Source organism: Gracilinanus agilis, chromosome 2, assembly GCF_016433145.1.
Source record: "Gracilinanus agilis isolate LMUSP501 chromosome 2, AgileGrace, whole genome shotgun sequence".
Lineage (NCBI taxonomy): Eukaryota > Metazoa > Chordata > Mammalia > Didelphimorphia > Didelphidae > Gracilinanus > Gracilinanus agilis.
This window is the reverse complement of record NC_058131.1, coordinates 302,874,979-302,896,340: the sequence shown is the minus strand read 5'-3', so window position 1 is coordinate 302,896,340 and position 21,362 is coordinate 302,874,979. Positions and strand designations below refer to the sequence as shown.

The following is a 21,362-nucleotide window of genomic DNA, read 5'->3' as shown; positions in this document are numbered from 1 at the left end:
ACTCTTAAATTAGTAAGAAATTAAGCATATTTAAACAACTATAAAATCAAATTCTGAGTGCTTATAGTTATCATAGCTACAATAGAAGAAATAGTTAAGAATCTAGAGAGTAGAAATGAACATATATCTCAGAATTTTAAAAATTCAACTATGAAAGAAAAGTAAATATTCACTATCCACAAAGCCTTGCAAACTGCTTGTGCAAGAAGAAATTAAGCTGAATTATTTAAATTTAAGAGGAGTTAATTTAGGAAACATGTAGACAGTTAAATGATTAACTATTAAAGTTAAAACACTGAATTTGCCAATTACTCAATATCAATTTGACTAAAGTTTCAATTAAAAGTTATTATGATTTGAACATTTATCATGTTTTCATTACAAACTATTACTATAACAATTGGAGAAAATCTTTCAACTTAGGTACAAGCTTCTGATGGAAATAGAAACTGATGAAAACAATGATAATTTTAATGCCCAAGTTTTCCATGAAATGTAAAAAGGTTTCAACAGTGTAACTAAAGCAAAATTCACTTTTCTATTTAAAGGGGGGGAGGGAGAAGTCCTTTGTTTCAACCTGCTGTTTTTCTTTCAGAATTAAAGATTAATAAACAACGTTGAGTTACAATCTTATCTTTAAAAATGACACAAATCCTTTACTTCCTGGAAAATGCCAAATAGCTATATTTTGTTTGAGTGTATTGCATTTGGCAAGGAGATTATTTTACTTCCAAATATCGGAAATGAGGAAGACAACCAAACAGCAACAGCTTTGTGTTTTAAGATCTCATTCAAATTATAGGGAGGGATATCACTTTGTCAATATTGAGATGGTATCTATGGAAAAGTCCAAAGCAGAAGACTGAAAGAAGCCATACTCCCCAGAGATATTGTACATCATTAGAAAACGGGTCAGCATTGGCTGAGCTCCACTTCAGGAAAGCCTGCAGTGGTGTCGCAGCCTCCCAACTCTCCTCCTCTATCACTATTACTACCATCACCATCAAGAAGTATTATTGTGATTAGAGACATGAAAAAGGAGGGCAAAGAAACACAAATAAGAAACCCATAGCACTTTAAAGTGTATTCACTTTCTCTAAGTGTTGTACTCATAAGCCACAAGTGACAATATGACTTTGGCTTTAAGTCAGACTTTGAAAATGTTATTGTCTGTCAATTGTGCATGGCTTTCATCAACATACGACACTAAGAGCTGAGAAGCAGAGGGTTGAAAATGAAAAGCTCTACAGGTTTTACTTAATGCATTTTGCTTCTAGGCTGGAAGTAAAACACATGAGCATTTTACACACAATATTAGAGCATTCTTCATGTTATAAATTTGGCACACGATGCTATGAACTAGACCTCAACTAGGATACTTACTTGAAAATAAAAAGGCTTATCAATGTAGGGAAGTAGTGTTATGAAAATGTTTTTCTTAAAGAAAATTGCTTAGAATTGTGTTTATTGGCTTTGGTCTGGGCAAAAAGGGACTCTTAAAACTGCATTGGCTGTGTTTACATATATGTGTTGTACTTGATTCTATAACAAATACTATACTACCATGCTTTAAATACAGAATCATTTGTTTGATAGGATAAAAACTGACAGCACAAAGAAAAACGACCTGAAAGATACATAGGAAATCAGGATAAATAAATCTAAGATTACTGAGACACATATTTTTGATTATTCAAACCAGAAATCTCATGAGAATCAGATACTGAAAGGAGTTTTTTAAAATCCCACTTTTTAATGGTAAATCATGGAAATCCACTCAGTAATCGAGTTCTCAAAATAACCTTTTACTAGACTAGGAGTTCAAAAGTGATTGCTTTTAAAGGACACTTTGGTATAAGTAGTTTTAAAGAAGCAAACATGTTAGGTTTTCGGAGGTGCCGCTACAGCAGCTTTAAGTGCATTTCACCCAGGGTAGCTCTGGCAGCGCCGCTCTGGGCATCTTTTCTGGCTGCACTGAGAGTGACAAAGGCGGCTTGCAGCAGCGGCAGCGGCGGCAGAGAGGGAGGGAGGGAAGTAGAGCAAGGGGGAGCTTAGGCGAAGGTCTCGGTCCGCTGAGCCGGCCTCAGCGGTCCCTCCCTTAGGCAAACGACCCAGGACAAGGAGAGCAGTCAATGCTCCCCGAGCTGATACAAGTGCGCGCTGAAGGGGAGCAGAGATGGACGAAGAGCTAGGATCCTCCAGGGCCACGGAGGAGAGCATGGAATCGAAGGTCTGGGAAGGGGGTAGCGGAAGATCAGGGGTCCTGGGCAGGGACAGGAGCTGCCGGGAGGAGCGCGGACCGAGGAGGCGATGTCTCCGGTCCCCAGACGGGTCCCGCAGACCCTGGACAGCTCCGGTGGACGGCAGCTGGGCCCCGGCCCGCAGGGGGCGCCATTTCCCGCCCGGGCAAGGCGGGCTAGTTCTTACCTTTGAGGATGGAGCAGAGCTTTTCCAGGGCCATATTCCCAGCCGGGCCCCACCGCCAAGTCCCAGGCTGAAGAGGGGGCTAGGTCAGGAATTGGAGGGGAAGCGCCTCACGGCCCGACCCGGCGGCAGTTCCGCGCTTTCTCCATCTGCCGGGCGGAGCCGTTCCCCCAGTTCTCAGGTTCGTGGACCAGTCATGCCCGGGATCCCCGGCAGGCTTGGGGGCTGCCGGAGCCCCTCGACGGGCGTTACCTCCGGCTCCGCGGTGTTCAGTCCCATCGACCAAAGGAGCCGATTACTAGAGACGGGGATTGGCTAAAGGGGGGTAAGTTGGAGGAGGCTAAGAGAGCTTGTAGTCCCAGGGAGCGTCGGTTCAATGCAGGTCCTGCTTGGGAACTATGACTCCCCAGAGCTTCTCCCTAGTCAGCTCAGCAGCCGCTCGGGCTGGAATGAAGTGACGGTCACCCCGAGCCCAGGCTCTTTTAAGAGGTGAGCGCGAGCGCCGCGTGCTGGCTGTGCCGCCTCTGCGCATGTGTCCTTCCCCCGCTCTCCCTCACTTCCCGCCCCCCACTCCTTGTCTCCTCTTTTAATTCCTCCTCCCCTCCAACCTCCCTCCGAGCCCGCGCGCTCCTCTCTCGGCAAATAAAGCCTTTCAGCAGCTCGTGCTTAGCCAGCCGGTGGCTTATCCTTCCTCCCTCCCTCCAGTCCCACGTTACTCTTCTTCCCCCTCCCCCCGTCTATCCCACAGAGTTGCGTACGCGCGCGCGTGTGTGTGTGTGTATGTGTGTACACACGTTAGAAGACAAGAGAAGGGAGGGGGGAGTCGTCTTCCCTCAGGCTCTTCAGTGCCTTGTTCCGCTGACCGTTAGGACTAGGAGGTGGGGGATGGGGGCGGGTGGTGATCTCCCGTCACGCGCCCTCCTCTCGCTCGGGGCCGCTCAGGGTTAACGGCCGCCGGGCAAAGTAGCTGCCTCGGCGTTGGCGGCTCGGGGAGCTGTCCCCAGAGCCAGTTTTCCCGCGGGCGCGGAGCTCGCCTCTTCTCACGCCGTCTATTCCTTGGGTCGGACAGCTCCCTGCCGCAGCTTTAGGAGAGACGGAGGCGGAGCAGGGCCGGAGCCGGGCCCGGGCTCAGGCTGAGACACTCTCAGGGGGACGAGAATCAAACCTGCGAGTCTCCTCCCTATACCCTCCATACTCCCAGCGGAGAAGCAATCGCCAGCCTCGCCACCTGGGAGGAAAGCCTCGTCTGGTAACGGGCTGGCCAGACTCCACGCTCTCTACCTTCTTTCGGTTCGCGGGTCGGTCTGACCTCTGAGCCTTTGGCCGGGGACCCCTCCTCGCTGTCCAAAGCCTCTGTTCAATTGAGCGGGTTCGGGCTAATTCCCAGGAATGCCCGAATGCCTGAGCAGTACTAGGGACTTCCGTGTCTATGTCGTTATCTAGGTTCTCAAACCAAGGGCAAAACTTTCTCGATTCATCTCTAGTTTCATGAAAGTCCCTCAATGGCCAAGAATTCCCCGAGAGAAATAGCAAAACTGAGCAGAAAATAGAAACTTAAGTGTGTATTCTATACACCCAAGACCTCAATTTCCTAATTCCAAGGCAAGAAATGCTCCCGGTTCTTGTCGGTCCAGCTCCAGACTACATAATATGAATTTGGATAGATCACTCAAAACTGGATCATAGAATGTAGAGCTGGAAGAGACCTTAGAGATCATCGTGTCTCTGGTGCAACCCCAACGTTTTTATTGAGGCTAAGGGAGAGTATGTGGCTAACTCAAGGTCACAAAGAAAGCAGAACTGAGATAAACCTAGGTTTTCTGACTTAATCCGTTCCTGAATCTTCCATTTATTTTCATTGTTAGGATAAGGATAGGGCCTGGACCTGTGATTTCAATGTTAATTTCCAAATTAACACAGTTATGCAGTATTAAGTAACGTTTGTACAGTCTTGTTTTTAATATTTTTAATAATGCCGTTACCTGCTTTATGTTGAAACTAGCATAAAGTAGAATTTCCAAGGATGGCAGGCTGCTTTACCCCAAATAGATACAGGATATTCAGGTCACCTGCTGGGTTTACAGGATGCTTACAGATGGACATCTATAAATGGGTATGGATATTATAGTATATTATCAATAAGGAGTCTCTTTATTTCTTGAAAATTCCATGCTGTTTTTATTGCTGCTAGGTGGTGTGGAGTACAAAGGAAGACAAGGTTTTAGCTCACAGGGAATCTACAATAAACCTGGGCCACTGAGACACATATTTAATAGTGAATAAGCTCACATTAAGGTTAAGACCATTTCTTACTAGAGAAGAGAATCAGGGCCAAAAATCTAGAGATGGAAGTGATCTTAAAGTAATGTGGTCCAAAACTTTTAGTTTTACAAATGAAGAAATTGAAGTCTAGTCAGCATTTAGTGAATTGCCTAAAGTCACACAAGTAGTAAAATATTATTTGGGTCTGGATATAGACATTTAAAAAAGCTATCCCAATGGGTGGGCATCACCCAAAGAGCTGTGACATGAAAGGATAAGTGTAAAGGTAGGAGAGAGAACATCTGGGTAGGAGGCAAAAGCTCTGAGTAAAGAAATGGGAAAGGAATAAGGTATTTGCAACACAATAAGATGACTAATCTGTCTAATGAATGTGATATGTTTGGATTTGAACAGGTTGAGGTGAACTTGAACCGAGAGCATTTTGCTGGCACAAGGCAGTCTGTGCAAAGATGCTGAATTAGGATATGAAATATCAAATTTGGGGAATAGCAAGTAGACCAGGTTGGCTAGAATACAGTATGCATGAAAGAGTAATATTAGAAAAACTAGATTGTAAAGGAGTTTAAATACCAAACTGAGGAGTTTGTATGTAAATAGGGAGTCACTGAAATTTCTTGAACAGGAAACCAAACTGGTATTTTCAGATACACTGTGCTTCAGGAAGATGATTTTGTTTGTTATGGAAGATGGATTACAAAGAGAGAGCTAAAAACATGAGACTAAGAGAAGGCTGCACTTGTCTCTGAAAGAGGTAATAAGGATTTGATGGAAGAAGACTCAAGACTTGGTAACTGATTTAGGAGTAAAGAAGAGTTGAGGATGACTTCAAATATACAAACATTAGTACTGGAAGAAGGATGCTGGTGCTCTCAAAATAATTGGCGAGTGAATTTTTGGTGAAAGATAAAGTTTGTTTTGGACATGTTGAGTCAAGGTTACCCTAGAGAAGGAGAAAAATGAGGAAGAGATATCACTGACATAAGGCAGAGGGAAGAGAGAGTACCCAAGAGGAGAAGGGAGAGTTTCAATATAGAGAGGTCAAGAAGAATAACAACTGTAGAAAGGCCATTGGGCTTAACAATTAGGAATCTTTTTTTTTTTTTGGTTATTTTGAAGAATATTTCAGGTGAGTAATGAAGCTATAAGTCAGGTTATAAGTGGTTCAGAAATGATTGGGAGGAGGCAAAGTAGTGACAATTTTCCTCCCCTAGGAGTTTGAATCTGAGGAAATGGGAGAAAAGGGACAATAGCTTTCGGCAAGGTCAGATGAAGGTTGTGTAAGAACAGCTAGTGGTGTTTTTATAAATTTCAGGGAAGGAGCCAGTACCATGGGAGAGAATAGTCAACTTGGTAGTAGGGGAAAATCTGATGGAGAACAAGAGAGGATGGGAGTTAATAGTACAAAGAGGGGAAGGGTTGGCTTTGGGGGAACAAAAAGGCCACCTCTTCAACAGAGCCTAGCAAGAGAGAACAGAATTGAGACTGACATTGAAGGGTTATGAGGTCTAGAATGTGAGGAAACTCATGATCGATATCCTTCATTTTCTCAATAAAATAGGCTGTGCCCTCTACTGAGAGAAAAGGTGCTGGGATGGTTTAGGGAAACCTGGAAATGAATAATTTAAACAAATTTATTAAACATTTATTAATCTGGTACTGGGAATGCAGATAGAGAAGATCTTCCCTGCTCTCAAGGAACTTACATTCTCACAGTGAGAGATGATATATAGAGGTTTCAAATGAAAATTAAATGGCAAGGCCTTATGGTCATTAGTATGTAGTGACAAAGCATATGGTAATACATCTTTTATGTAATTCCCATTGATAAAATGACAGTACCTGATATTGAACCATTTGTGGGATGTTGGGAATAACCTGATAGGGAGTAAGATGTGGTTAATTAGGGAAGAATAAAAGGATTTTTGTGTAGCACCAAGTGTCTAGTTGAGATTAGATAACATAAATTTATAGTGGCATGTTGGTTCTACTTCTCCAGTGGTGTTCAGCAAAACTCAGGTGGAGAAGGTGGATGGTGGGATAAACCAGGGGTTGGTTGGTGTTTGGGAAAGCATGAATGGCAATTTCAAGGGGGCAAGGGATTTGTAATGGTTAAAAATCTGGTTTGACAAAAATAATAATGTTTAAAAAAAAGAAAAAAAAGTGTTCACTGTATATAAAATTAACCTAAGTCAAAATGCTATTTAGTAGCTTTATTTATAGCAAGGTAGAGATATTAAAGTGGGAAATATAGGAAGGGGGTAGAAAATATCACCTTGCTAAAAATACCCTAAGTCCTAATTCTAGTGCTTCCAGACCAGGAATGTGAATCCAAATCTCACCAGTCCACAAGAGCGTCTCCAGTCAGGTGTTCCAACAACCAAAAACCAACACCTAAGAGGCTGAGCTGCAAAGGGCAGTCTCTTACACCAAGGAGGCAAAAGTTTACCCAAGCAAGCATCCCTCTTCAGCCTGAAGTCTCCAATATAGGAAGCCGAATGAATCTTCACCAGAATCCAAAGTCTAGATTAGGAAGCTGAAATCCAAAGAACCAAAAGCACTGAAAACCACCAAGAACCTTCAGCACACATGAGGCTAAGAGCCATCAAGAATGAAGAGAGCAAATCTCTCTCAAGCTCCCTATTATATACAATTTTCTCCACCCATCAGCTCTCCTTATATCTCAGGAATCAGTCACAGCCTTTCAATTTGCCTAGCACTACTGGGGGGAGGGTGGTTTGGGGGATAAAGCACAGTGCTTGTGGCCTTTTAGGGAGTGAACTTTCTTTGTTAGTGACTTACTGAGTGTTAAGTAGGAGTACTTAAGTTCTTGATTAATTAACTTAAAATAGACAAAGGGAATAAAAATTCCCTTTCACAGAATCAAACATGTATATAGTTTATATATACATGTATATGTATTTATAATTTATATATAATTGATAATATAATATATATTGACTATATAGTTGAATTGGATAACTATAGGAGGAAAAGTAAGAGCAGTTGATGTACTTCTCCAACAGGAAGGGGTGGAATGGCTGGTGGCCATAGTGATGATCAAGAATATATTTAGAAGAAATGGAAAGATTAGGATGTCTTGGTCAAAGAGAAATTTCAGGACTCAGAATCATGGATGTAGAACATCGGTGATGGTAATGGTGAACTCAATGTGTGCAGGACCTACAGTGTAGTAAACAAATGCTTAATGATTGATTTTAGATAATTAAAAAAATCTAAGTTACTTTGAGTTCCTTGTGCTTCCACATTTGTTTGACAGTTCTTCCTTTGCACCATTTTCAGAATTGCTTCTCTTCTTTACAATTTGATCCATAGCTTTCCATTCCTCCTGAGCTGACAGTTCCTTATAGAATTTTGTTCCATGGAGTTCTAACAACTATTCTTTCTCTAAACACTAGTATTTGTTCTTCCAAAATCTAGGTTTATGTCAATCAGTGCTTGGCTGCACTTTCTTTCTGTAGTACAAATCCTAAGTTTCATTGATAACTTTCCCTCAAGATTCTCATCATTTCCATTACAGCAACCATTTCCTTCTTAGTGAGAATAAGAAATTTCCCTTACTGATCCCTCCATCTTTTTTAAAGGATGAAGTTTTATTATAGTATGTCAAGAAATTATTAGCTGGGGCAGCTAGGTAGCATAGTGGGTAGAGTGTGAGGCCTGGAGTTAGGAAGACCTATGTTCAAAGTTGGCCTCAGACACTTCTTTGCTATATGACCTTAGGCAAGTCACTTAATCCCAATTGCCTAGCTTTTACTACTCTTCTGCCTTAGAATTGATAGAATTAGAATGCTAAGATAGAAAGCAAGTGTTTTAAAATTAAAAAAAAAACAAACATTATTAGCTCTTCTACTTTGGTCAGAAAGACCTTATAAGCTCCTGTGTATATCCCAATAATTGGCGTCCTCCTTGACTTTTATAGCCTAACTTCATGCTAAGAAATTATTTCCTAAACTACTCACTTATTTCCTCTTTTTAAGTAGTTTCTGAAGACAATCTTGATTCTATTTGTGGCACTGATGATCTTCAACCAAATATTTCCAACACGTTCATACTTTCTGATTCCTGAATTTCCTCACATAACTGATACTCATATAATGTTTCATGTCTGTTACCTCATTGGAAACTCAATGATTCTGTGAGGTATATACTATAAATTCTTCCCTATGTCCTTTAGAGATGAGAAAATTGAGGCCCAGAGAGTTTAAGATATGGTCCAGAAATCCAAATCCTCTTTTTCAGACACCAACTTCTTAACCAGCTGTTTATATTCACATTTGCATTCCCCTCCTCCAAGAATCTCTTGCTTTGATTGGCAGCAATGATGAAAATACCACATGTGCTCCCAAATCCTTCAGTTTTCTGCCTTAAACATCATACATTTTGAAATTCTTTCTAGATATCTCTTGACAATGTCATTTGTCATCAGCACTTTGGAATGAAAATAATTAACATTAAATGGAAAAATAAGTTTACAAATTGAGTCAGAAATATGTTGAATTTTATTTTATTGCTGTTTGTACCTTTGAAAATTTTATTCTACTAGGGTTTATTTTAAAGATTATCATTTTGATACCATTATTTCTTGACCATCATCATAACCTTTCAAAGCCAAAGAGTAGCATAGAGAAAATGCCGAGATTTAGTTAAGAAATTTAGAAACCATCTAGTTCTGACTAACTAGCTAAGGGAGACAGGTAGGAGGAAATATGCCAGAATTTTAACTTCTAGAAATGCAGAATTTCTTATTTAGCATATCATCTTCCCTCTCCTTTGACTTCCAAACAATGATGTGTACAAAGAATCTATTTACAATGAAATAGGATTAGATTTTCAAATTTTTATTGTATTATGATGAACTCACATGATGATGACAACAGAACCAGAAAGTGTCTTCTTTCTTTATAGGAATTTCATTAGTTACTACATAGCTATAGATTTCTTGGTGGGAAAAAGGCAGAAAAAGTCTGGTTCTTTTCATGTCACTGATAAGAATGATTGCTGCATTAGTAGAGATGAGGGAAGTAATTCTATCTTATGGACTAGTCCCCAAAGACTAGTCGTTCTTAGAAACAACAAAAGTTATTTCAATAACCCTGCCACTTAATTCCCAGTTTCTGGTCAGGTCTTATTCCAAGTTCAGTAAGCTTATTAATAACATTATTTACCATTAGCTCTTTCATGTTAAAACTACATATACATTCTCAGAAAACTTTCTAATAATCTAACTCTATTGAAATGATTGAGAGAACTAAATTTTTAATTAAAATTATATTGAGATTAATGTCAGTAATAGTCATCAGTTATGGTTTGGACGTAAAATTGTACACAACTCAGTCTACAAAATGTCTGTGTGTTTCACTTGAGTGTATAACTAGAATGTTAATACTGAAATTTACTTAGTTATATTACAATTCTTATCTACTTAGAATTATATTTGTGTGTATATACTACTTCTACCTTGCAAACCTATCCTGTGAGATTCTCTTCCATATCCTTCTGTAAATCCTCCATCAGAGCACTTGAGATAATTAGTTCTTTTACTATCTCAGTATGGCATTTGGGCTTATCTCCCTCTTGTATCTAATAATTTTTGTTGTATGTCCAGGCCACCTCTTTTTCCAGTTTTACACATCCTTAATGATACCATTCACTATATACTTTTCAAACTTGTTATTTTTCATAGTACACTATAGCCTACTTAAAAACCATAATGAATTTTTCCATTATCCTTTAATCACTTGCTGGAAAAGCTCATTTCTTTTTTTTTAAACCCTTACCTTCCATCTTGGAATCAATACAGTGTATTGGCTCCAAGGCAGAAGAGTGGTAAGAGTGGGCAATGGGGGTCAAGTGACTTGCCCAGGGTCACACAGCTGGGAAGTATCTGAGGCCAGACTTGAAAAAAGCTCATTTCTTTAATGCCAGTATTCTCCTGGTGTTGCTGTACAGAGGGGAAAAGGAAGGGAATAAGCATTTATATGGTGCCTGCTGTGTACCAGGCATTATGTTAAGCTCTGGAGGGAACTACAAAGAAAGACAAAAGTACAAAGACATCCTCTGCTTGCAAGTTGCTTGTATATTTATGTCAGTCAGTCAACAGTATTAAACAGTTAATACGCCAGGCATTGTATTAGTGTGTGTGTGTGTGTGTGTGTAGGGGCAACAATAAGCAAATAGGTATGTACATAAAATATACAGAATAGAAAGAAAGCAACCTAAGGGGGAAATTTCAAATGACTGAGAGGACAGGGAAGGCTTCCTGCACAAACTGTTATTTGAGCTGAGTTTTAGAAGAATCCAAGGTTGTTAAGTGGAGGGAGTTAGGGGAGAGAGTATTCCAGATATGGGGTACAATTAGTGCAAAGGAATGGAGTGGGGAGATGGAGTGCTATGTATGAGGAACTGGAAGTAGGCTTGGTATTATTACACTGTAGAGGGAAGAGATAAGATGGAAATGCAGAAAGGGACCATGCTCTGAAAAGCCTCAATAGCAAACAAGTAAACTTCATATTCGATGCTAGAGGTATCAGAGAGCCATTGAAGTTTATTGAGCAAAGCAAGAGGGTAATGTGGTCTGACTTAAGCTTAAGGAAAATAATTTTGGCAGTTGTGTGGAGGCTATAATATAGTAGGGAGACTTCAGGCAGAGAAATCATTTAGAAGGTTATAGTCCTGAAATTGGAAAACAGTATGGGAGAGATTAGGTCTAGATCAACATCTCACACCCTATACCAAGATAAATTCAGAATGGGTAAATGACCTAAATATGAAGAAGGAAACTATAAGTAAATTAGGTGAACATGGAATAGCATACCTGCCAGATCTATGGGAAAGAAAAGAATTTAAGACCAAGCAAGAAAGAGAGAATATCACAAAATGTAAAATGAATAATTCTGATTATGTTAAATTAAAAAGGTTTTATACAAACAAAATCAGTGCAACCAAAATTAGAAAGGAAGCAACAAATTGGGAAAAATATTTTTTAACAAAAACTTTGGACAAAGGTCTAATTTCTCAAATATATAAGGAACTAAATCAATTGTATGAAAAATCAAGCCATTCCTTAATTGAGAAATGGGCAAGGAACACGAATAGGTAGTTTTCAGATAAAGAAATCAAAACTATCAATAAACACATGAAAAAGTGTTCTAAATCTCTTATAGAGAAATGCAAATCAAAACAACCCTGAGATACCACCTCATACCTAGTATATTGCCTAATAAGACAGCAAAGGAAAGTAATAAATGTTGGAGAGGATGTGGCAAAATGGGGATACTAATGCATTGCTGGTGGAGTTGTGAATTTATCCAACCATTCTGGAAGGCAATTTGGAATTATGCCCAAAGGGTGCTAAAAGACTACACTTTGACCCAGCCATACCACTGCTGGGTTTGTACCCCAAAGAGATAATAAGGAAAAAAACTTGTACAAAAATATTTATAGCTGCGCTCTTTGTGGTGGCAAAAAATTGGAAAATGAGGGGGTGTCCATCAACTGGGGAATGACTGAACAAATTGTGGTGTCTGTTGGTGATGGAATACTATTGTGCTGAAAGGAATAATGAACTGGAGGAATTCCATGTGAACTGGAATGACCTCCAGGAATTAATGCAGAGAAAGGAGCAGAACCAGGAGAACATTGTACACATAGACTGATACACTATAGCACTTGCAGCAATGCAATGATCCAGGACAATCCAGAGGAACTTAGGAGAAAGAACGCTATTCACATCCAGAGAAAGAACTGTGGCAGTAGAAACACAGAAGAAAAATAACTGCTTGATCTCAAGGGTCGTTGGGGATATGATTGGGATGTAGACTCTAAATGATCATCCTAATACAAATATTAATAATATGGAAATGGGTCTTGATCAATGATGCATGTGAAACCCAGTGGAATTGCTCATTGGCTATTGGGTGGGGGAAGGAGGAGATGGAGATAGGGGAAGGAGTATAAATCATGTAACCATGGAAATATATCCTAAATTAATTAAATTTAAAAAATTAGTCCTGGCAAGAGATAATGAACGCCTTAACCAAAGTGGTGATTGTATGACTAAAAAGAGACAGTAAATGAATGATATTGTAATGATAGAAATGAACAAGATTTGGCATATGTGAGGTTGGATATGTAGGGTAAGAGGTCAAAGGTACTGAAGTTGGGAACCTAGGTGACTAGCAAAATAGTAGTACCTTCTACAGTAGTAGAGAATTTTGGAAGAGGATAGAAGTATGCTGAAGTCAATTTGTGCTGGCTTATAATAGTTGATTAAGTTTTTAGTGTGATCATTTACAACTTTAGAAATTGGCAAACACTATAAATCAGGCCTTGATTTATTGTTTTATTGATTGTCTAGACTTAAAGTGATGCAAAAGTGTTAATAATGCAGATTAAAACAAAAATGGATGTTGCGTGTATCTTTTCTTGTATGTTTTGGGGAATTCTAATTTGGACATGTTGAGTTTGGATGCCTAATGGGATATCTAGTTTAAAATGTCTAAAAGGTAGTTGGAAAGGTGGGACTGGATTAAGAAGACATACTAAAGCTGAATATGTAGAGATTGAGGAATCATCTGGATATGTAGAGACTGAAGAATCACAGAGATGGTAACTGAATCCATGGAAGTTGATCAAATCACCAAATAAGATAGAAAAGAGGGACCAGAACAGAAACTTGAAGGATCTCTATAATTAGGACAAATGATAGGGATAAAGATCTAGTAAAGGAGATTGAGAAAGAAAGGTCAGAGAGGTAGAATGAAAACTAAAAGCACTGCCACAAAAATCAAATGGAGGAGAGGATATTTAGGAAGAGAGGTGATCAATAGTTTCAGACATTGCAGAGAAGTCAAGAACAATGAGGACTATTCTTTTTGGTACTTGAAATCACTGATACATTTGGAGAGAGCAATTTCAATTGAATTTTGAGACTGGATGCTAGATTGCCATGGTTTTAGAAGAGGGTGAAAGGAAGAGAAATATAGGCACTGAATATAGATGACTTTTTCAAGGAATTTCTCAGAAGAAAGGAAGGAAAGCTATGAGATATTAGAAAGCAGTGAAGGTTTTTTGAGGATGGGGAAGACATGTGCATGTTTGTAATCAAGGAAGTAATTAATTTATAGGGACAGACTGAAGAAGAGAGAATGGGGATGATCTATTAGAGAAGATAATCTGTAGTGCAGATAGGATCAAGAGTACACGTAGAGAGATGGGCATTGGTAAAGAAATGGGTAGCATTGTCATAAATGTGAGATGTAATAGAGTGAAGTTCTCACCAGGTAGCTTCAAATTTTTTTTGGTGAACTATGAGGTAAGATAGCAGGAGAATGTGCCTTGAGAGGCTTCAGAAATGAGTTAGGAACATCTGATGTATTGAATAGGATAGAGATTTAGAGGGGACTAGAAGGATTGTCTTTCTGGCCCAGTTCAGATAAGATAACAAATGTATAGTGAACACAATCAGTATGAGCTTGTGGCTTTCCCTCCACCATGTAAATAAGACTGAATGTGAAGGATAGTGGGAACAATTCAGAACTGGATTTTTGGTGAAGTAGAATTAATAATGGGAGGGGGTGGGGTGGACAATACATTTGAGTTTTGAGTTTAATGTCTCATTATCGGATTGAGATCAAGAAGGGAGGAGAATGTAATCAGTGCAGAGATGATGTTTTGGGATATGAAGGTCACAGTGAGGATGCAGAATAGGGTTAGAGTTCATAATTCAAAGGTGATCAGGTAAAAGAATATTTCCTGTTGTTTATTTCATGAACAGAGAACAGCATCATTTGCCAGCTGATAATAAAACCAAGGGCATGACCATCTCTGTGTAGTTGAGGTAGAGTGAAGGAGTAGGTTGTAGAAATTTGAATGGAATGAAGAATTGGGAAATTGGAGTATTCGAGGTATCATGTATGTTGAAGTCCAATAGTAATTTCATGACTTTGTCAAATTTATTATTCCAGTTTGATATTTGTCATTAATTTTCTAAAAAATTTTAAATGAAATTTCTTCCTCCCACATGAGATTACACCAGATATAAAATAATTTAGGCAAACTTCAGAATGAGGAAGTACAAATAGCTATGTTATGCTTTATTATAGTCAGATTATGACTGGAATACTCAGTCATATTCTGGGCACATTTTAGAAAGGTTGAAGGAATTGTGGATGTTTAGCCTGGAGAATGAACATAGAGAACATGACATCAGTCTTCAAGTTTTTGAAGTACTGTGACACAGAATAGTGATTAGATTTGTTTTGCTTTTTTCCAGAAAGCCAAAGGCAGAGCTAAGCATAGTGATTAGGTAAATTTTTTAAATGAATTTTTATTGATATTTTCTTTTTAAAAAAATTCACTCCCCATCATTTCTTTTAGACAACCATCTGATATAACATTTTTTAAAGAAAAAATAGAGAGAAAAAAAGGGCAAAATTGATCAGTATGTTGAAAAAAATCCTGGAAACAGGCACAATGTACCAATAGTCAATAAACATTTACTAACCATTATATATCAGCCACCAAGAGTCACGTGGGAAAAGAGGCAAGTGTCTTCTGACTCCCAGTGAGCCATTAGGCTTTGTTCTTAGTCCAATCAAGAAGTGGGGACTGAACTGAAATCTGATTTACTAGAGAATGGGTTTTCAAATTCAATATGAAACTTTTCTTTTAAAACCCTAAAACTGATCTCAGGTTGCCAAGAAAAAGGAGTATAAATTGGTATTAAATTCTCATATCATATTAGTCATATGAAGAAAGACATCCTGTTCTTCCCCCACAACCACCAAAATGAAAAGAAAATCCATTAAGAAAGTGGAAAAGGGTATGCTTTGATTTGCATTCAGACTTCACTCAATTCTTTCTCTGGATATGGATAGCATTTTTCATCATAAGTTCTTCAGAATTATCTTGGATTATTGTATTACTGTGATTAGCTAAGACATTTGCAATTAATCATAAAATATTGTAAAGTGTGTAGGATGCTTTTCTGGTTCTGGTCACTTCACTTTTCATCAGTTATGTAAATTTTCTGGGTTTTTATGAAACCATCCTCATCATTTTGATAGCACAATAGTATTCTATTTCAATCATATACCATGACTTTGAAAGCAATTCCCCAATTGGTGGATATTCCCTCATTTCTAATTCTTTGCTACCACAAGAAAGAGATGTGTTAAATATTTTTGTACAAATAAATCCTTCTCCCCATCTTTTAAAAAAATCTCTTTGGAAAACAGACCTAGTAATGGTATTGTTGAGTCAAAAGGTATGTATGGTTTTATAGCCTTTTGGGTATAGCTCCAATTTGCTCACCAAAATGGTTGGATCAGATCACAATTCCACCAAAAGTGCATGAGTATCTCAATTTTCCTAAACCCCTTTTGTCATTTGTCATTTCTTTTTCTGTCATATTAGCCATTCTGAGGCATAAGGTGGTACCTCAGAGTTATTTTAATATGCATTTCTCTAAACAATAATTTGGAGCATTTAAAACATATGACCATAGAGCTTGATTTTTTTCATCTGAAAGCTTGCCTATTCATATCCTTTGACCACTTATCAATTGTAGAATGACTTGTATTCTCAGAGATTTTACAGTTCTCTATATGTTTGAGAAATGAGATTTTTATCAGAGATACTTCCTGAAAAATTCCCTCCTCTCCTCAGAATTCTGATTTCCTTCTAATCTTGTTTGCATTGGTTTTGTTTGTGAAAAACCTTATTAATTTAATATAATCAAAATTATCCATTTTATATTTTGTATTGTTCTCTGTCTCTTGTTTGGTCATAAATTCTTCCCTTATCCATAGATCTGAGAGATAAACTATTCCATGTATCCTAATTTGCTTATGAATCACCATGTCTAAATCATGTTCACATTTTGGCTTTATCTTACTGTAGTGTGAGATGTTGGTCTATATCTAGTTTCTGCCATATTCTTTTCTAGTTTTCTCAGTTTTTGTCAAATGTTGAGTTCTTGCCCTCAAAGCTTGAATCTTTGGGTTTACCAAATACTAAATTAATATGGTCAATAACTACTGTGTATTGTGTACTCAATCTATTCTACTAATTTAACACTTTTATGTCTTAGCCAGTACCAATTGTTTTTATGATTATCACTTTAGTTCCTAATGATGACTTTAATTTCTTCTTCCTTGGTGTGGTTTACCTATTTCATTTTTGAATACTGGTAGTTTGATTTTTCTTTCCTTTTTTAAAATCAAATTAACCAATGCTCTATTTTATTTTTTTCATAAAAACCAACTCGTAGTGTTATTTATTAGTTCAATGGTTCTCTTACTTTCAGTTTTATTAATTTTGCCTTTGATTAGGATTTCCAATTTAGTCTTTAACTGAATATTTTTAATTTATATTTTTTTCTAGTATTTTTTGGTTGCATTCCAAATTCATTGATTTGTTTTTTTCCTCTATTTTATTGATGTAAGTGTTTAGAGAGATCAGTTTTCTCCTAAATGCTGCTTTGGTTGTATCCCATAAATTTTGATATGTTGTCTTTTCATTGTCATTCTCTTTTATGAAATTAACTATTTCTAGAATTTATTCTTTGACTCATCCATTTTTTAGAACTAGATTATTTAGTTTCTAATTACTTTTTGATTTGTCTTTCCATGGGATCTTATTGATTATAATTTTTGTTGTGTTATGATCTGAAAAGAATGCATTTATTATTTGTGCTTTTCTGCATTTGGTTGTGAAGTTTCTATGCCCTAATACATGGTCAGTTTTTGTGTAGGTGTTATTTGCTCCTGAAAAGAAGGTATACTCCTTTTATACCATTTGTTTTTTCTCATAGATCTGTTTAGTTTTAAGTTTTCTACAATTTCATTGACTTCCTTACTTCTAGTTTATTTTTTGGTTAGATTGATCTAGTTCTGAGGGGGGAAAGTTGAGGTACCCATTGGTATAATTTTATTATTTCCTCCTAAAGTTTCTTTAATTTTTCTTTAAAAAATTTGGAGGCTATACTATTTGATGCATATGTGTTTAGTATTGATATTACTTCATTGTCTTTGGTACCTTTTATTAAGATACAATTTTCTTCCTTATTTCTTTTAGTTTGATCTTTTTTGTTTTAGCTTTGTCTGAGATAATATTGCTACTCCTGCTTTTTTTTACTTTAGCTGAAGCACAATAAATTCTGCTCTAGCCCCTTACTTTTATTCTGTGTGTGTCTTCCTGCATCATATTTATGGGTGTGAATTCATCCCATTCACATTCAGTTATGATTTCCAAGTATGTATTCCCTTCCATTTTATTTCCCCCTTCTGATGTTGCTCTTTTTCTCTCCTTTTACTCTGTCTCTCCTCCCAAGTGTTTTGCTTTTAATCCCTCCCTTCTATTATCCTTCTTGTCTTTTTCCCTTCCTACTTTTCTATAGGTTAAGGTAGGATTCTATACCCAAAGGTGTAAGATTGTTCCCTCTGTGAGCAAATTCTGAGGAGAGTAAAGTTTAAGCATTGCCTGTCATTACTCTCCACTTCTCCTCCACAATTTCTTGTAATATGACATTTGGGCTTTCAAGTAGTTCAGTAATTCTTAAATAGTTTTTCCTCGATCTATTTTCCAGTTCATTTGTTTTTCCAATGAGATATTTCACATTTTCATCTATCCTTTCAATTCTTTTCATTTTGTGTTTATTGTTTCTTGATTTCTTATGAGGTCATTAGCTTCTACTTGTCCAATTCTAATTTTTAAGGAATGATTTTCTTCTGTGAACTTTTGAATCTTTTTCTTTTGGTCAAGTCTACATTTTAAAAATATCTTTTCTTCATTGGTATTTTATGCCTCTTTTTCCATTTGGCCAATTCTGCTTATTTTAAGATGCTATTTAATTCTTGCATTGCTTTCTCATTTTTCCGCACTTCTCTTCTTTGATTTTTGAATTATTTTTTTAGCTCTTCCAAAGCTTAAACCAATTCTCATTTTTCTTTGAGATTTTGCATAAAGCTGCTTTGATCTCACTGTCTCCTTCTGAGTCTATGCCTTGCTCTTTTGTTTCCATAATATTTTTTTTCTGGTTAGAGTAGTAGAAGTGTGGTGGTAGGGAATGCTTGCTGTTGGTTTGTGTTGATACTCCTTGGTGTGACCTTTCTGTGGATGCTGCATGGCCATGCTGGTGGTTCTGTGAGGCCTTACTGCAGGTTGCACTCCCTTCTCACCTCAGTGAACCAGACTGTCTCTGTTTACCTTTCAAGTTTGTTTTTGCACAATAGTTGCTTCTCCCATCTCCTTGTTCATTCTGCCCCCTTTAGTATTCATTTTTTTTAAACCCTTACCTTCCGTCTTAGAGTCAATACTGTGTATTGGCTCCAAAGCAGAAGAGTGGTAAGGGTAGGCAATGGGAGTCAAGTGACTTGCCCAGGGTCACACAGCTGGGAAGTGTCTGAGGTCAGATTTGAACCTAGGACCTCCCATCTCTAGGCCTGATTCTCAATCCACTGAGCTACCCAGCTGCCCCCTTTAGTATTCATTTTGAAGTGTTATTTTAAGGATGGTTTGAGAGGATTCTCAGAGAGGTTCATGCCTTTCCTCTGTCACCTTGGCCCTACCTTCTTTCCCAATCTCTCTTAATTCAAATATATATATATATATACATATATATATGTATGTATGTATGTATGTATGTATGTATGTATATATAAATATATATGGCTTGTTTATATTTATTTGCTTACTTGTGAACTCCCCCCATTAGATTGTTAGCTCCTTCAGGGCAGAGATTTTTTTTTTTGCCTCTTTTTTGCATCCACAAGTACATCCCCTGGCACATAGTAGGCATTTAATGTTTATTGATTGATTGCTATAGCTCTGTATTCATATTTTTTTCTTACAGCATAGTGATTTTCCATTATGTTCTATACCACAAGAAGTCTTTCTCCAAAAATGCTGTCACACAAAAAATTGCTGCTATGAATATTGCATGTATTGAATATTGTGTACTTGCCGAATAGTATAAGCCTAATAGAAGAATTGCTGGGTCAAATGGTATCTGAAGTTTACAGAGAGGTAGATTTATATTTGATTTTTGAAGAATCTTTCTTGCGATTATAGTTCTCCAGAAGTGAATGGATTGCTATGGAAGGGCCTGGAGTCTCTTACTGGAAATCTATAAGCACAAGGCGGATGACCATTTTTGAGGGATATTGCAAAGAGTATTCTTGTTCAGAGAGGTTGTGCTACTGGCTTCTGAGGACCAATAGTTTGGGTGGATGTGACTGAAGGTGAAAGAATATAGAAGTGTTCAAGTCTTTAGCTTCCGTTCTTTCCACCAAGGAGATAGGAAATGACAGAACAAAAAATGTGTAAGGGAGTTTATATTCAAGATAAGTAAGGAGATATGAAAATACATTGCTGTTGATAAGTTCAGGTAAACTTGTTCAGATGAACTATATCTTAGGGTACTGAAAGGACTATTAGTATGATTGCTGAGTCATTGTCAGTGATCTCTCAGATGAATTCAAGAAATATTTCTTGGTACTTGACTGATTGCTGAATGATCACTGACAATGGCTCGGTAATCACATCTGCCAGTTTTCTAGAATAAAATATAAACTTTTCTGTTTAGCTTTTAAAGCCCTACACAACTAGGCCTATCTTTCCAGCTTCCTTGGACATTTCTCCCCTTTCCACATACCACAATTCATCTAAGCTGTTCTTTATTCCTTATTGTGTTGCTAAAGGGCACAGGCTTTGCCTTGGCCACAATAGAGGAGTTTCCTACCATTGGTCCACAGCAGACTTGTAGCCCTATCTTGGCCTTGGTCAGTGGCTTATGAATCTAAAAGTATAGAATAGATTCCTTGTTCCTGAGGCATGTAAGTTCAGACTGTGGCATTTTTTTTTTTGTAAGGGCAGGAAATCTTGCCTTCAAAGGTGGAGCTATCAGAGTCTCTGGACACTTCCTTTGTAACATTTATAGGTTTAAGGGGATAGAGAAAATCCTCCTGGTGAAACATGAAGTTCTTCAGTCAGGCTCTTATGTTCTAGTCTTGAATCATTGTCCCATGCTTATCAGGATTAATGGGGCAGGTGTCTGGTTGTGTAGTCCCATGTTTTGCGACAGTTTATGAGGTAAAGAGAAATGATACTTGTAAAGAATTTTTTGCTGCTGAAGCATGTACTTTAGAGACCTGGTCTTTACTTTCTCCAGAGAAGATGCAAGGGGGTTGGGGTGGAGGACAGTGGGAAGCAAAGCTGCCATTCTCTCTTTGCAGGGCTACTGCCACTGTGAACCTTAATCACAGCTATGGTTAGCAGCTCATGAACTAAAGTGAAGTACTTGTGGTCCAGTCTTGGCTTGTTACCTGTCCAACTGGTTCAGTTGGAATCTGTCAAGAAGGAATGACTCCAAGTGTCATTACAGGAAGCTTTATTAATGGCGCATTGACATTTACCAGCACTGGCAGGCAGTGCATAGATTGCAATGGTCCAGAGACAAGCAGCTCAGTGGTTGAAGAACCTAAATGGGGACAAGGAAGGGGGTGAAGAGCAGAGACTGAAGGAGTCCTGTATAGGGGATTACATAATCCCTGAGGCATGGGAAAGCTGGTCCCTGCGCATCAGCAAGGGGGAGAGAGACCACTCTGCAGTCAAGGCTATGGCAGCTTTCATTC

General features: G+C 38.1%; 1 protein-coding gene across 1 annotated transcript in view; it reads right to left on the bottom strand.

Moving 5' to 3' along the window:
• NETO2 (neuropilin and tolloid like 2) overlaps positions 1 to 2,505 on the bottom strand; it is a 34,262-nt gene extending 31,757 nt beyond the window's left edge. The window contains exon 1 of the mRNA XM_044664175.1: positions 2,428 to 2,505. Within this exon, the coding sequence (XP_044520110.1) occupies positions 2,428 to 2,461 (34 nt within the window). The 5' untranslated portion in view covers positions 2,462 to 2,505. The remainder of the gene's footprint in view (positions 1 to 2,427) is intronic.
• Between the last annotated feature and the right edge of the window lie 18,857 nt (positions 2,506 to 21,362).